General features: G+C 41.6%; 1 protein-coding gene across 2 annotated transcripts in view; it reads left to right on the plus strand.

Moving 5' to 3' along the window:
- Positions 1–2811: 2811 nt before the first annotated feature.
- Positions 2812–17105, plus strand: part of MIER3 (MIER family member 3) — a 30592-nt gene continuing 16298 nt past the window's right edge. For both annotated transcript variants that reach the window (XM_082621937.1, XM_082621938.1), the window contains exons 1-4: positions 2812–2885; positions 4337–4361; positions 7324–7469; positions 16128–16262. In XM_082621937.1, coding sequence (XP_082478063.1) covers positions 2877–2885; positions 4337–4361; positions 7324–7469; positions 16128–16262 — 315 coding nt within the window. In that variant the 5' untranslated portion in view covers positions 2812–2876. The remainder of the gene's footprint in view (positions 2886–4336; positions 4362–7323; positions 7470–16127; positions 16263–17105) is intronic.

Here is a 17105-nt window from a genome sequence, read left to right on the forward strand (position 1 = left end):
CATTTTCTTATTTTATTGTATATATTTATTGTAAGACATCTTAAACCATACATTTATAATCTTTTCTTATTTCATTTCTAAAGATGGCTGGAGGATGTTATTACATTTTGGTTCTCCTTAGGTGTTACTGTGGTTTCAGTTTCGAGTTTTCCTTGCTCTAATTCCCATCCACCACGTATAAAAATTACTCAGTTACACGGTAAGCTTTGACAAGAACTTTTACAGCGATCCCATCGTGCCCAGTGTCCAGCATAGGACTTACTTTCTATATAATGCCACCTGTTGTGTATAATAATAACAACAGTAAAAAGTAATTTTTTATTTCAACTCCCTAGAACAAGGGGACTTTTTATCTGTACCAACTGCTAGAAGCCTTGTCATCAAAAAGAATGAAAGATCCATGTACAAACAGTAGACTTTACACACTTTATCATAAAAGGAATGTGTTATGTAAGACTGGGTGGTATACTTTTACTCTGGGGATTAGGAGTGGCAAGTGGCTCTATTTTCTTAATCTGCAAATTAATTTAGCTTCACTTATCTTTCTATGAATCCTTATTTAATAGCCTGGACATAGACTACATGAATTACGTACTAGGTTGGAGAGAATATAAGCAACCAAAATTACAAGTGCCTATGCAAAATCTTTATAGTTTAATAAAAACACAATCTGCAGACACTCTACTAAGTTTAAGCAAGTGCAGGAGTCTGTATATTTCTTAGGGCAAAATGGAACCTAAGGCCACATTTATAGTTTGGATTAGCCACGTTTTGCTATGAAGGAAACATTTCTCCTTAGTGTTAAGTATGACAAGACAGGCTGCTGGAGACACTTTCTTCATGACTCGATCCCAACCCCATTCTGTGGTGGCGTGGCCTGTGGTCCAGCTCAGGGCATTGTTTAATGGCTCTGTCCATGGGATGTGTTCACTACCACTTCTCTAATCACTTAATTTCGAGCCATTTTTTACTTTGAAAACTCTAAACGCCTCATTGAGGACAGTACATACAATGTGTGCCAAGCCCTCTGGTTTCAAAGTTCAGCTGTTTTTGAGTTATTTGACTGGACAAACTGTCGAAAGATATCTTTCACAGCAGGGAAAGTGTAATTGTCCATGTCTTTATGATGTTTTGAAATGGTTGAGGTGACTTTTCTCCTAAAATTTCCATAAATAAATAACTCACCAGTGGAATAACTTTAATTTTGAGATGCCTTGCTTAAAAAGGTTGAAAGTAATCCTCTCCCCTCCTATCCATAATCCAGTCTCCACCGTTGGAGGGGAGAATCGAAGGCAACCTCGGATTAAAATCCAGACCTTTCATGTTTGGACTAAAAGAATGGAAAGTTTAAGCTTCTAAAAAGTCTCTCAATTTGTGAGATTACGGCAAATAACCTCAATTCTATTATTTAATATTACACATTTTAGCAATAGTTGATAGAAGAGCTCTGGTGTCTGAGATTACACTCTTCTCCAAGTTTCTATAGGGCCCTGCTATACTTTTCTAATTGTGTTTGCATCTCACTTATCCAGGACCTTACAGTCGACTTCTCTTTTCCACTTATTTTTTTTTTTTTACTTTGTTTTCCATACATATTATTTCTGGCCTCCTGCCTCAAGACATCTGTGTGCCAAGGCAACTAGGAATACGGACTCGAACTTCTTGCAGGATTTACCTCTGTGGGCTACCAACGAGTTGTTGGTGAATATTTTTGTGTACTTTGCTCAGAGTTGTTCAGTGTGAAAAGGGAACTGCCAGGAGTTAGACTTAGGTCTCCCAATGAAGACCAAACGGCCATAAGACATGCCTAGGAGAAGGTACACCTCTTAAACCTTGTCCTCCATCCTCAACCCATTCACTTGCCCACAGGTCTAGTTTCCCATTTGACCCTAAGCAAATGTTTGACCTTTTGGGAGGGAGGTGGGAGGTGGGTCAGTTTCAGGCCCTTGAGTATTCCTGCTCTTCCACAGGTCTATCAAGTGTGTACCTCTGGGTCATCCCTATTTGGGATCAACCCTATTCCCTTATCACCCTATTTGGCGATTAACAAGCTCTAGTACTCTTCTAATTTTTTTTCCCGAACGTGCAGAGTTTGTATTTTATAAGCATCTTCTTTGAATCGTGCAACTCTATTCACTATCACTTCTTTGCCCTGTTGATCTTTTGCTTTTTCTTCCGTACTGTCACTATCTTCCAGAGCCTGTTTGGCAAATGACCACTTCCACTGTCCACTCCATGGGCCGGTGTACGCTGATCTGCATCCCCCATTCCTGCAGGTCTCTTAGGGGAAACCGCAAAATGCCTGGTCGCTGTCCTCTCATTCTGGACTGACACTGCCGTCCATCAGCCACTTCTTCCATTTCTCGGGGCTTCCTCTCGGCCATCCACCACCTCCTCTCTTCTTACTTAGGGAAGTCTGTCGAGTTGTCCCTCCAAGTCTCTTGCCCCTCTCCCCAACGCCCTCCCGGACCGGAGCGTCTGTCGGTCGGTCCGCAGCCGCCCCGGCCGGTTCTTGGGCCTCGACTGGGTGGACGTGGGTCTGTCCTGCGCCGATGTTTCCATCCGTCCCCCGTCTGCCTCCAATTCGGCAGGAACTTTACTCCAGCCGAGAGGGGAAGGACGGGTGAGCGCGGGTGCGGGTCGAGGCACCCGCAGCGGGCGCGGGGCGCGGCGAGGGGCGCCGGATGGGGTGGGCTTGCGAGCGGGCCGGGGGTGTCGCGGGCCGCCCTGCCCTATAAGGGGCCGAGCCGCCTCCGCCGCCGGGCGGGTGCCGGGCGGACCGCGGCGGCGGCGGCGGCGGCGGCGGCTGCTATTGGCTCAGGCTCCCCATCCGGGGACTGGGCTCGGCGCTGCTCGTTCGCCCTAAAGGTACCAATATGGCGGAGGTGAGCAGGGGAACCGGGCAGGAGCGGCCGGGCTGGAGCGGGTACCCGTCGGCCTCCCGCGGTCCCCGAGCCGGCTCGGGGGATCCGGGGCCCTTCCCGCGGCCCTACGGGGGGCGGTGTGGCGACGCGGGGCCGCGGGGCGGCGACGGGCGGCGGCGGGGCCGGCCGGGGGGCGGGAGCGGGCGCGGGAGCTGTCTCCCTCCGGGACTAGGCCGCGGCGGCTCCTGCCCCGACACGGCCGGGCGATGGGGCCGGACGGGAGGCGGCGGCCGGCGGCAGCGAACCCCGGCCCGCGGACGCCGCCGTGCCGTGCCCCCGGGCAGCTGACGCGGGCCGCCGGAGCCTCCGCGCCGCCTCCTGGGGCCGGGGTGGGTGGAAACCGGCCGATCCCCCCCCACCTCCGCGGCCGGATTGCAAAGCGGGGAGCGGGCTGCGCCACTGCCCTGCTGGAGGAGTGTTCTGTGACCCCGGCCCATTGGGTCCAGGCTGCGGTGCGAGGGAGCCTCACGCTCCACTTTGCTCCGGGCGCGGAGGCGAGCGGGATGCGCGGCCGCTGGGCTTCTCGAGAGGCGAGCGGGACTCCCCGCCCTGCAGCCCGGGAGGTGCGGGAGCTCCTGTGGGTAAACGGGGAGGACCAAGACCCTCGACGCTCTCTCCACGGACTCTTGGTAGCCCCACTTTTCTCCGGGCTTAAGGGGGGAGGCAGGGCGAGCGGAGCTGGCCTGGCCGTGTGCCCCGGGACTAGTGAGCTTGGGGGGAGGGGGTGGCACAGCAGAAGCCCCTCGGCAGGAGCCCGCTAGGGCGAGGGGCTCGCTGGCGGGCCCGGGGAGCGACTGAACACCCTGGAAGGAACCAGCATCTCTGGGACTGCGGATCCGCGTCTCCGGACGCCGGAGAGAGTATGGGGGGGGGCGGCTTGAGCTTTGGTTTGGGGGCGAGTGTCCGGTTGAGAGCTGGCTACGCTCGGGGGCAGAGGACAGCCCAGGAATTGGGGCTACCGGGCCCCAGGAGGTGGACTGGATGCGCAGGGCGAGTCCCTTCCAGGAAAGGGTGTTAGGTTGCGAGTTGTTGTTTGGGGCCGTGGAGAGCCAGGTGGGATTTTGGGGACTCCTGAGATGCCGGGGTATGGGGGACCGATGCTGTGAGCCGACTGCTCTGGGTTCTGCTTCTCTACTTTGTAACTTGCTGAGCTCCAAGCGGAGTCTTGGAGTTGCCAGTTAGACACGGGCTTCGTCCCCGGTGTGCGAGTTTGTACATTACGGACTCGGGGAGGAAGGCGAGGCAGCCAAGAGGGGCCCGAAAGGGGCCGGGAGCGATTGGAGCGAAGCTACGTCTTGCACTTTTGGCAGCTGCGGAGGAGCGCTGGGCTCCGCCTCCTCTGCGCCCTGTTGCCGGCGCTGCCTCTTTCCCTGGCTGCGCGATCTAACCGCACGTTTTCTTTTCTCTCCTAGGCTTCTTTTGGAAGTTCGAGCCCAGGTTTGTCCCGTTTTCTTACTTTTCAGTGGGTCCCAAAAGGTGATGGGGACCGAAAGATCTATTGCTCAATTTTTCCAACAGAAATTTGTCTTGCGAGTTTTTCATCATTTGTTTTTAAGAGGTTTCAGTGTTCATTTTGGTAATTAAGCTGTTGGAGGAAGGAACAGTTATACTCTTTTCTCACTTTTATCTGGCATGTTGAAAAAAATACTTTTGTTACAGAGCTGCTAATTGACAAACGTTCTTTTTAAGTAATAGATCTTTAATTCTCACATATCGTGTTTTTTCCTCCAAGCCTGAAACGGTTTATCCCAAATCTGTCACAAACTTTCCACTAACTTTAGCAGTTTAATTTACATTTTAATTTTTTTGAGAAATTGTCTCTTTAATTTGTCAGAACTTTGGGGGTGCTTATATTGATCATTAATCTTGACTCTCCATCTCCTCTTATTTTGTCTCATACATTTTTCATAATTGAGAAGTGTCTGTGGATTGTATTAAATTCAAAATTGAGAGTTATGTAAAGCTATCCTAATTAAAAGAAACACATACTTTCTGAGTTTGGCAAAGAAAAGTGATAATACAGAATTTTTGATGTGAGACAACATTAGATCATCTAGGACAGTGTTTCTTAACCATTTTGGTGTTAGAAACCCCTGTCAGGATCTGATGAAAGCAAGGGACTCTGTCTTCAGAACTCTGCACATAATGGATAATTGCATATAACTTGGGGTTTGTGGAACCCCTGAAACCCATCTATGGCAGAGACCTTTCCTCATGTGCTGAAATGTTAAGGACAGCTTTGTTTCAGTTTCTTATTCTCTTTCCAGCCCCCTTTTGGCTTCCTCTTTTCCCTCTCGTAGTCTCCAGGAAAAGTGCCTCTGAACTAGTTCAACTCCCTTATTTTACACTTGAGGAGACTTCTAAATAACTCTACCGAGAGTTACCTAGTTAATAGCAGAGTCTGGATGGGCTCCCAAGTCTTCTGTTACCACATGTTGCCTTAGAGTCCATTTCATTGCGTATTACTTCGTGTCTTGAGTCAACCTTTAATGTCTCACTTGATTATCGTTTAAGGTATTATAAAATAATTAACACCAAGTAGAAGAAATTTGTGGCTATTTTGAAAATAGCTATGTCTTTACATTTAAAAATTGTTTTAAGTTTCTCTAATTTTGAGACAAACATTTCTTTGTTATAGCTGATTTCAGGGAAAGAATATTTATATACATGATGCCAAACATCTGGATAATAATGGAATTTTTCCATTTTGCATCACTGTCTGCTTTTAAGAAGTTGCAATCTAAATAAAAAGCAAAAAGTGTGGTTTTAGTGTTTAAACAAACTTATAACTTGTTTATAATCAATTAGCCAATTTTTAAGAACATTTTAGAACCAGAAGAGACTAGAGGTCATTAAACCAACCCTATGAATTTTATAAATGAAAAACTGGACCCAGGCCCCGATGGTTTAAATGACTTGCCTCAGGTCCCAGAAAGCCAGGGACAAAGCCAAGAGTAGACCCTCAGGCCCTTCTGTTTCTGGCTGTTATTGAATGAACACTTTTCCTCTTTCAGGGGAAGCCTTAAAAGTGTGCCCAGTGATATGTGGATTAGAAAGAGGGTAGAGCTCTGCTTTCAAGGAGGTAGAAGAGTTACCATCTACTTCATACCTTACACTTTGGCATACCCCAAAAGTTTCCAGGAATTTCTCAAAGAAAATTTGTAATGGTTGTTCTGCTTTTCAGCTATTTAACAAATATTCATCTTTCTCTAAAATTAATTTAAACTACCTATACTTCAACAGGCTTTTAAAATGAGCAGGTTAATATCTTTCAGCATTCAAAAAATAACATAATGTAAACCTCCTAAAGAATAGAGTCACATAGGAATTTTATTATTTTTAGGGCTAATGATTAGAGTTCTCTGAACTCAGAATCAAAAACATTGAATTGTCTGTGGTTTTTTCCATAGTGAAAAATCTTTGGTCTAGTTCAGTGTTTTGGTAATGATCTTAATGTCCTTAAATGTTTAAAATTTTAAAATATTAAATAGCTTGACTAAAAACAGCAAACTTTTTGTGTTGAATATGCTTCCTTCCACTTCTCCCTTTCTCCACTCCAAGATTCTAATACTTCTTTCCTTGCCAGCTCTGAGAGTGATCTAATTAAATTACGTAGTAGAGTAAAACAAATGGAGAAAATCCTGTTTTTCATAAATTTGACTTCATTTTCTCGGGATTATGGATAGTATTCATTTCTCAACTTGGTTTTCAGGGTATCCTGTTGACTTCAGATTTGCCATTAAAAAGCATTACCATCTTTTTTTTTTTTTTTTTTTTTTTTGCCACACCACGTGGCTTGCAGGATCTTAGTTACCAACCAGGGATCGAACCCATCCCCCCTGTAGTGGAAGTGCAGAGTCCTAACCACTGGATCACCAGGGAATTGCCAAGCATTACCATCTTATAAACAAGTTGGAATTGACCAAAACAACTTACAATGGGATACATCTTCCAAAGCTCTTAGATATGATTTTCTGTATTCCCTTCACATAACCTTAAGAACTTTATTAGTAGTCCAAAGAAAAGCATGCTCTTATGGTTTAATGCTGGGGAGCTTGAAATACTGTTTTAGACATGAAAAGTGAGGTAGTGCTTTTGAAGACTGAATTGCTGTATAGCTGCTTCACAGAAATTTGTATTTGTTCTAAAAACCACATTTCTGTTGTTATTTGAACCTTTATTTGAGGGTTAGAATTTGAGTAAGGTTAATATTCCCTTCTACTGAAGCTTTTAGCCTCACTATATAAGACTCTTGTGAAGTCTTCCTTTCATAATCCTTCTCACATTTTTCTGCTGCTTTTAGACAAGTGTATCAAGGAACTGGCGGTAGAACACAAATTATTTTCTTTTGTAAATAGCCTTGTGAACCTGTAAAGTGATTCAGTTTGTTTCCTTCCAGTTGGGTCTTTGTCTTCTGAGGATCATGATTTTGACCCCACTGCTGAGATGTTGGTCCATGACTATGATGATGAAAGAACTCTTGAAGAAGAGGAAATGATGGATGAGGGTAAAAACTTCAGTTCTGAAATTGAAGACTTAGAAAAGGTAAAGGATTTTACTTTAGTATTTTAATACAAACTTATGGTAAAGATTTTGACATTCTATTATAAATTATTTATAACCTACCTGAAATAAAAATAGTATCAGAAGGACCTACTGTATAGCACAGGGAACTGTATCTTGTAATAGTGTATAATGGAAAAGAATCTGAAAAAGAATATATATATACACACATATTTATAAGAATATATATACACACATATATATAAATATCTGAATCACTTGGCTGTACACCTGAAACTAATACAACATTGTAAATCAACTGTACTTCAATTAAAAAAATAGTATCAGCGTATTTCCTTTTGACCTAACTTGTGCAGAAAGTTACTGATTTTCTTATTATTTTGAAGGATAGCCTAATAAGTACATTTTCATATAACTTTTAAAAATTATTTTATGTTTGTTAACCTGTTTTTAAGTTTATACCAGGACAATGAACTAGGTACATTTACAGATGAGAATATTGAGATATAGAGAACTGTAGGAAACTTAGTTCTGAATCCTAGCCCAGCCTCTTTGCATTATATCACACTATTTTACTGAGGGGCAAACTTGAGTTTAACTAAGCACTGCAGTAGATACAGGGAGAAGTTTTCCTTCAGGAAACTTAAAATCTGATAGATTACTATAAGAAAATGGAGAGAGAAAAAGTTTTACTCTGTTTTTAAATGTGAATTAGTAATATCCTGTTTCCTCCTCACCCAGTCATCTTTTAGAAAGTTGGGAAGGTAAATGTAGTTTATAACTTTTAAAACCCCAAATCAGTATAAATTCAAATGAACTGGATTTTAAACATATATTTATACCAGGAACTACAGAGAGAGGGGTTCCTTGAAAAGATTATACTTATCTGTAAATTAACCTTATTTGCAAATTTCTAATCAGCCCAGAATAACAAAAGTTTTCGGGAAGAATACTGAGTTTTCATACTTCTTTTTCTTGAAGAAGACAAAGCACTTTCTTAAGTAATCTCTTCTGCTGTCTTTGTGAGGCAGGGCTGTGCTATTACTGCGTTTCTTCTTTCATCTTAACACACAGGGAAACAGAAGCAGAGTCTTCAGGGCCTAGACCCCAGGCTTGCTCCTGTAGACCTGAAATCTTCTAAACATGTTTATTCCTTTGGCAGATTAATCCAACGTGGTTGCGGTTAGATTTAATCATTAAAAAAAATACATATATCTCCTGTAAAAGCCAAACAGATTTGGGAATATAGAGATAAAATTGTTAGGAAATAATCAAGAAGAAAAGTCTTACCCATCACTTCTTTCAGGGGTGATGATAAGTTGTTGCCTGTTGATGAGAAAAGATACCCAAGAGTCTCAAGCTCTGCCTTGACTTTATTCAGGGAATTTGTTTCTACCTCTTATGAGTAGGTAGCCTAGAATAATTGAGAATTATAATCCAGCTAGCATTATCACTAAGCCAAGGACTGTGGTGGGTCCTGGGATTGCAAAAATGCGCAATTGGACAATGTTTCTGATCTCTAGGAGCTTATGGTCTAGTGTGGGGTGACAAATGAGAGCAAAGATTTTTTTGATGTCCTCTGCTAAGAACTATGAAAGCAGTAAGCAGTGAGAGCTATGGGAGAAAGGATTTATGTCTAGTAAAAGGTGTTTAGCCTCGTGGAAGTTCATGGAAGGCTTCTTAGAATACATACTTCTCTTCTGTAGCTTTTTATGTCAGGACACTGCTGTGGGCTTGGTCCAAAGTCCCAGGTGACGGGGCTTCCCTGGTGGTGCAGTGGTTGAGAATCTGCCTGCCGATGCAGGGGACACGGGTTCGTGCCCCGGTCCGGGAAGTTCCCACGTGCCGCGGAGCGGCTGGGCCCGTGAGCCATGGCCACTGAGCCTGCGCGTCCGGAGCCTGTGCTCCGCAACGGGAGAGGCCACAACGGTGAGAGGCCCGCGTACCGCAAAAAAAAAAAAAGTCCCAGGTGGTCTTATAATGTACCTTCCTTAATTATGTGTTTGCTGTTAAAGATAGGGAGACAACAGTCTATTTACAGCATGACATAAGAAAATAATATGAATGTGCCAGACTGTGCTGTAACCACACAAATAGATGTTCTGTCAGTAAACTAGTAAGAACTTAAAATTCATTTAATGTGTTAACGTAGTTACTACTTGAGTATGGGTAATCTGGTAGAGATTTTTAAGGGCTGGTAAAATTTTGTTTTTCAGATTTGTAGGTTTTATTCTTCCAGAGATTATAGTAATAGCTGCTTTAATCTGTGTGGTGAGTTTTAAAAGAAAATTAGGGAAGATACAGCGAAATAATCAACAGCAAAGAGTTACTCGCTTGGCTATTCACAGAAATACCTAGTTTCTATTGCTATGATTTTCATTTTGTTTAGTAAACTCCAGTAATTAAATCTTTGTAATGACACCTGTCAGTGAATTTGTAGATTCTGAAAAATTACAGGCCTTTAAATGTTTCAACTTTTCTGTACTTAGGCAGTTTTGCTTCTTGGCATTTTGTCGCATTCTTGGAAATTGAGACAAAAATCCAGGTGATTGTTAAACAAATTCTAGTGAAGACCTAAGAGCTGTGTCCTTGCTCAGAAGGCTAATCCTTCTCTCATTGAGCAAGGGACAAGAGGAGCTGTTTCTAAGAGTGACTGACTGCTCACTTCATCTGAACTGTGATTCTTATCTGCAGTAAAGCATAACTGTGTCGATGTGGTCTCTGTTCTTTATTGATGTTTTAATGAAACATGAAAACAAAGAAAAGAAACAGTAGATAGAGACACAGCTATAAAGAGTAAGGATCATTTTATTTTTAGAAGAAGTTTGAAATTATTTCTACACAATTTAAAATAATGTATTCTATTAATCTTATATTATTGGAACAGTGATTTAGGTGTTGGTACATGGTAACAGTCTTAGAGCCTTGGTGTTAACGTTTTAAAAAACTACAAGTTGTTATGCTCATAGTAAATAAATTTGATAGTTTGTAGTCTATACATATGGCCTTTATTTTGGTACTTACAAATTTTTAGTACATTATATGTTATGGAAAATAAGAGCGGTACAAAATCAGTTTTCTTACAGTAGCACTTTGGTAAGTATAGAGAATAGATTATGTCACAAGATTTTAGTTATTAACCATACTAAAATAAGGTTTATGTTATATCATTCTACATTTTAATTTATTCATGTTACTGTTTCCTGAGAGGTTTTAATTTAATAATCCTAGATTTAGACCTATAACTTTTTAAAAAGTAATTTACATTTCTGCCTTTATTAATATATAGATTTCTCCTCTGATATGCATTGCGAAATGAGACTTTGGTCTAGGTCCTTATTGATTTATTTTTAAAACATTTTAAAAAGTTAGATGTATGCTGTTTTGCATCCTGTATTATAAGATACCAGACTGGTGTTATGTGAAAATTAATTTGTACCTCACTTAGACAATGTCATTTGACCCATTCAGCAACACCATCAGGTGTGTCAGACAAGTATTAACGTTATTTCCTTGGCTCAGAGGCCTTGTTGATTGTAAGATGTACCATAGATTTAGAAATAGCGTAGATGGGAGCAGGGAGGGACATTACTATGAGAAATCTCTACAGTGGTAATGACCTGCATCCTGATTTCTGATATGTGAGGTTATGCATCATAGGATTAATGAAATAATGTGTTTTTCTATTTACAGATGAGGAAATAGAGGTGAGAGGGGTTAGGTGATGTGCCCACAGTAGTAGTTAGCAATTAGGGAGTCTTCTGCCTCTAAATATTGTGCTCTTCCTGTTACAAATCCTTTGACTTACAAAACAGTTCATTTATAAGTGTGACTGGACTCAGATGTGTCCCTTGAAATTTAAAAAGGTTCAACAAAATGCCTGAGAAATATTGTAGAAGAGAAAAATCCTCATCCCTGGGATAAGGTGCTAGATCAAACTTCTAAGCTGATCTAGCCACCACAGATCCTCAGAGACTTTGAGATTTGCTAATTCAATTTTGAAAACATTTCTTCTGTGCTTCAAAGGACTAAGTGCTTTATTAATAGGCTCTAACAGAAAGCTCATTTGTAAAGTGCTTCAGAGACTGGATTAAACTTTTCCAGTTTTGCTTTAAAGTTTTAGTACAGATAATTTCTGTGTTTTAGCACCAGCCCCTTCTAGGGGTCATTACAGTGTCATCCTTTGACTGTATTAAGGAGGTTTCCACTAAGATGGTCCCCTTCTCCCTCAACGGATGATCATGCTTGTATGTTTATAGAGAAAGTAGGATTTTCATGAATGACTACCCAGAACCTCCTGTTTGCCCCACACATGCAAACTTAACTTTTATGCTAATTCTTCCTTCCTTCTCTCCGGTCCCAAAAGTATCTTCCACACTATCTTCCCAAGCTAGTCCCTAGATTCCACCCCTTTAGCCCTCAGTTTATTCTTCTACTTATTTTTTTATTCCAGTAAGGCCTCCTACTCATATATTTCCCACATTTGGAAATTCTGTTTTGACCCTGTGTTGCCCTTCAACATTCTCTTTTTATAGTGTATGCACTTTCTCCCCTCCCATTCAGTCCTCAGCTTTGCTTCTCCCAACAGGTTGTAAGGTCACCAATAATTCTTGATTGACAGATACAAAGAATTCATGTCTGCTTTATCTTGCTTGATCTCTCTTTGATATTTGACCCAAGTGACCATCCGTGGTTTCTCCACCCTTGCTTCTTTCTTAACTTACATAATCCTGCATTTTCTCCTAGTTCTACTTCTTCCCTCTGGTGTTTCCCTCTGTAGTATTTATGGACTTTTCTTTCTTTACCCTCATTTTGATTGACGGTATTCCCCAGGGTTCTAGCTTTTGTCTTCTCACTCTGTATTCCTCTTCTGGATAACTCATTCAAGCCCAGTGCTTCGACTTTCACCTTAAATCATCTACTGTCCCACCCTCTACCCTTAAGTTTGTCTTTTGTTTTGGTCTTATAATGATGCTATAGCTATTTAACCTTCTCAGGCCAGAAACGAGCAATCCACTTAGACTCCTGTGTTACCTGCATTCCCTCTCTCACGTAAGTCAAGAAACATTTTCTTTAATTCCCTTCTTAGTTCAGGCTCTTATTCTTCTACTCCCCCTAGGATGTCTTTTTCAAAATACAAATCATATCTAAAGTTTTCCAGACGTGTCCCATTGTCTATAGGGTAATATATCTGAAAATTCTTCTAATAAAGCATAGATCCCCTTCTCTTTACTCTCTCCCTGAATGAGCTCATGTACTCCTGTGGCTTTAAATATCATCTAGATGCTAATGAATGCCAGATTTATATCTTTAGCCCAGCCTGATCCTCTGAGCTCCAGGCTCTTAGCCAACTTGACTTTTCCACTTGGATGTTTCATAGTCCTCTCAAACTTAACTTTGTGTCTTCTGCAGAACTCTTTTTTTTTTTTTTAATTATGAAATTCACCGTATTCTCCTCCTCTCAAACATTTTGGTTTTTTTTTTAATAAATTTATTTATTTATCTTTGGCTGAGTTGGATCTTTGTTGCCTGCACACAGGCTTTCTCTGGTTGCGGCGAGCGGGGGCTGTTCTTCGTTGCGGTGTGCGGGCTTCTCATTGCAGTGGCTTCTCTTGTTGCGGAGCACGGTCTCTAGGTGCGCGGGCTTCAGTAGTTGTGGCTCGTGGGCTCTAGAGCACAGACTTAGTAGTTCTGGCGCACGGGCTTAGTTGCTCCGCGGCAGATGGGATCTTTCCGGACCAGGGCTCAAACCCATGTCCCCTGCATTGGCAGGCGGATTCTTAATCACTGCGCCACCAGGGAAATCCCTCTGCAGAGCTCTTAATTTTTTTCCTTCATAAACCTTTCCTTACTTTAGTCTTTACTATCTCAGTAAAAGTTATCACGATAGGCAGTTGCTCAGATAGAAATCTGGGGAGTTGTCCTTCTTTCTCCCTTTTACTCCAGTAGCCCATTAGATTCCACCTCAGAATACATCTCATCTATTCACTTCTCTCCATGTCTGTTTCACTACCCTAACCCAGCATGCAACTCCTAAGTGGTCTCCCTGCTTTTCTCTTCTCTCTTCACCTCCCCAAACTTATCTTCATACAGCTGCCCAGGATTTAAGAAGAAATAAAGTCATGTCACTCCAGTTTTATAATTCTCCAATGGCTTCCCATTCCCCTGGGAATGTAAAGTCCAAGTTTCTTTCCCATGAGGCCTTTTGTGATCTGCCTCCGCTTGTCTTTCTAATCTCCTCTTGAGCCATTCTTCCTTCTACTCTCTGTGCTCTGGCCGTTGGCTTAGTGGAAAACCATATTCAGGCCTCAAGTGTGTTGTTTCCTTTGCCTGGAATGCTCCTCACGGGATTGGTCACTTCTCAGACTTCGGGCCTCAGCTGAAGTCATTCAGTGTCTTCCTCTGTAACCCTATGACTGTAGGCCCTCCACATAATTCTGTATCTCAGGACCCTAGTGATTTCTTTTGCACTCATCTTAACTGGCAGTTCCGTATTTGAGTATTGTTGGTATCCCCCTAGTCTGTAAGTTGTAGAAGGGCAAGACCTGTGTTTCATGCCAGCACCTGGCACAGTGGGCTCCTGGCAGAGTCACTGCTCAGTCAGTGTTTCTGACGATGAACCACAAGTCCCTAGCACACAACCCTCATCTGTTAAAAGCCTCTTCATCTTTCAAGACTTAGCTCAGTCTTTGTCCTCTGTGTGATAGTTCCCTACCATATACTATTCTGTGATAGTTCCCTACCATATACTATTATTCCTGGAGCATAGGTCTTCCCTTCTCTGTACCTACCATTTCATAGCACCAATTCCAGAACTGATTAAAGCAGCTATCACAGTGTTTTACAATTGTTAACTTATCAGTTCCTTCCACCAAGACTGAATTTCTTGAGAGCAGGGATTTCTTTTCATTATTTTTGGAAATTTTATTTCTTTACCCATAGCCAGTAGTCCTCCAGATGGTACCTAGAGCTCAGTAAATGCTGTACTGATGGGAAGGCGGACTATCAGTGCATGATGAGTGAAAGTTGCCATCTCCCCAGTTCATGGAGGGAATCTGAAACTGTAAAGTTTTGGAGAAATATTGCTAACAGGTGGTTGGCAAAGGCTGTAACCAGTCTCCTCTTACAACTAGTGTGAACCAAAGGGAATGGGCTGTATGGACTCTGCAAGGAGCAGGACTGGAGAAACTCTCAATGTGGTTCTGGCACCTTCGAAGGGTTCTTTCATTTGGGAGAAGAATAATACTTCATGAGGTTTTCCTGTGGCATGGGTGAATTTCTGTCCATCCTGACCATCCACCTTAATTTGTGCTGAATTTGTCCATGCTCCCAAAGCAGCTTTTTACTGATTTCAGTTCCAAGCTGAAAAGATTTCATGAGTGGCATGGTCATTGGAAAGGTGCATGTCTGCTACTGCAAATTCGCAAGTTAGCATTCTGTCACATACCTTATTCTAAGCTCATAACATGAATCTGTTTCATTCAGGCATAGTGAAAAATGTGAGTTCTATACTGCAAAGGTGAAGGCAAATTCTTAGGGACCCCCAGAACCTGTGTCCCCTGTGGGCCCTGGTGGGCAGCCAGCTGGCTCTCTGGGAGACATCACTGGCTCTCCTCAGCTCACTTTGTGATCAACTGTAGGCATGTTTTGCATACTCTGCTTTCATGTTTTCATGCTGTGTGCTTCATGACTTAGATATTTTTTTTAAAGGGAAAATTAAACCGTAAGCTAGTTTTAAAAGTGAATCTCTTAATAGATGGACATAAACGTCTTTAAAATATTTAAGAAATTAACTAGTTCCTGAATATATGGTTTTGAAGTTATTTAAATGATAATTATAAATAGTTCTATGCATTTTAGTGGTTGAATTAAAATACTTTAAAAAAGGAAATATAGCACTTATTTTCAGATTAGTGGAGGGAAAAAACAATGACTGGGTGCCACTATGTGGCATGGCATAAGTATTCATAACACAGGTAGCCCTGCAGCCAGAGTCTGTAATTTTATCAAAGCAGCACTGTCAGTAAGAGAACTTGGGGGCCTGGGATTCGAACCCAGAACTAAGCCTCAATTTTCTCATCTGTAAGATGGTGGTAATGCAAACTTCATCAGACAGTTGTGGGAAAAAAACAACTGGTACAGAATATAGATATAGTAGTAGGAATATCAAAGGATAACTGTGTCTTGAACATTAATATATAAACATAATAGTGTTAGTGAATGTTCAGCAAAGGTTTTCTCATGAGGTATCTTCTAAATAACGTGAAGAATAAACCAAGTGGTCAACTGTTAATTGCAAGGAAACAAGCTAAAAATTATGTGAAGTTATTGACTGATTAATTGGAAGTGTTTTCAAGGCGAATCTTTATAGTAATATAAAAGCCAAAAAAAAGTCTGCATTAAGGCAAATATTTGAGGAAGTTTTTAAAACGTAAAATAATGCTGGAAAATGAAAACTAAGATGTTAATTGTTAGACTTTTGTTCATATATTAATTATAGCTCTAGGTGTTTGATCTTGTTTTCTGGATACAGTTACAAAATGCAAAACTAAAACTTGGTTTTGATTTGGTACTGCTGTTTTGATAATGTGCTTTATGAACATTAATGGCATCAAGGTTTATCTGAGGTTCAGCGTTGTGGCATCTGCTGAGTTCATGTTTGTGTTCTGGCTTGAATAGGAAGGAAACATGCCTCTAGAAGATTTACTGGCGTTCTATGGCTATGAACCTACAATTCCAGCCGTTGCAAATTCCAGTGCCAATAGCTCCCCAAGTGAACTTGCAGATGAACTACCAGATATGACACTAGACAAAGTAAGTACAAGCATGTAGAAAAAAATTCCAGATCTGTTACCATTGACTGTTTTTATTAGTTTATTTAATTTAAAGCATTTCATAATTCTGAATTGTGAACTTCTTATGGATGCATTGCTCTTATCATTTTGGTGACTGATTTGAATATTGTTTGGCTTTGATCTCACTACTTTAAAAGTAGTAATAGCTTCATAATACTTTGCATATTTGAGTATTCTTCCATAACTTTTTATCTTTCCTGTGTAGACATACTATATCTAAACTTAGATTTTGCCCTAACTTCTTTTGATCCTGTGGACACTTGAATGCATTGATTAATGAATCCCCCAGAAGTTTTCAAACCAATCTGGCTTACGCATGGAGTGGATGGAGAGAAGTTCTGTTTTCTTGGGCTCTGGGAGTGAAAGAGACCATAGCAGCCAAGGCCTCAGTGATACGTCTTTAACATAGGCTGGTTGTAGGGGAGGCCTAGTCCCTGCCAAGGAGAATTCAGTCATGGTCTCTGCTAACAGATCCCTGGGAAACTTTCCTCATCTTTCAGGTCTCAGGCAGGGAGAGGACTCCACACCTTCCTGTGAGTTATGTTGTTCCCACTTTTCAATTAAATGTGATATTAATGTACCAAAAACCTTAATGACCATAGTCATTCAGCAAATATTGAGTGCCTACTATGTACCTACCAGGCACAAGGATGGCTATATACTTACATAAAAATTAATTCTGAACTGTTTCTTTTAAAATTATATCACTAGTCGGAGTGGTGCATTAGTTGGACTTCTAAAAAATTATCGGAAGAGTGGAGTTTGGAGACTTTTTTGTTTTCTTTTAGTTATTTAAGTTGGC

This window comes from Mesoplodon mirus, assembly GCF_964341445.2.
Source record: "Mesoplodon mirus genome assembly, chromosome: 5".
Taxonomy (NCBI): Eukaryota; Metazoa; Chordata; class Mammalia; order Artiodactyla; family Ziphiidae; genus Mesoplodon; species Mesoplodon mirus.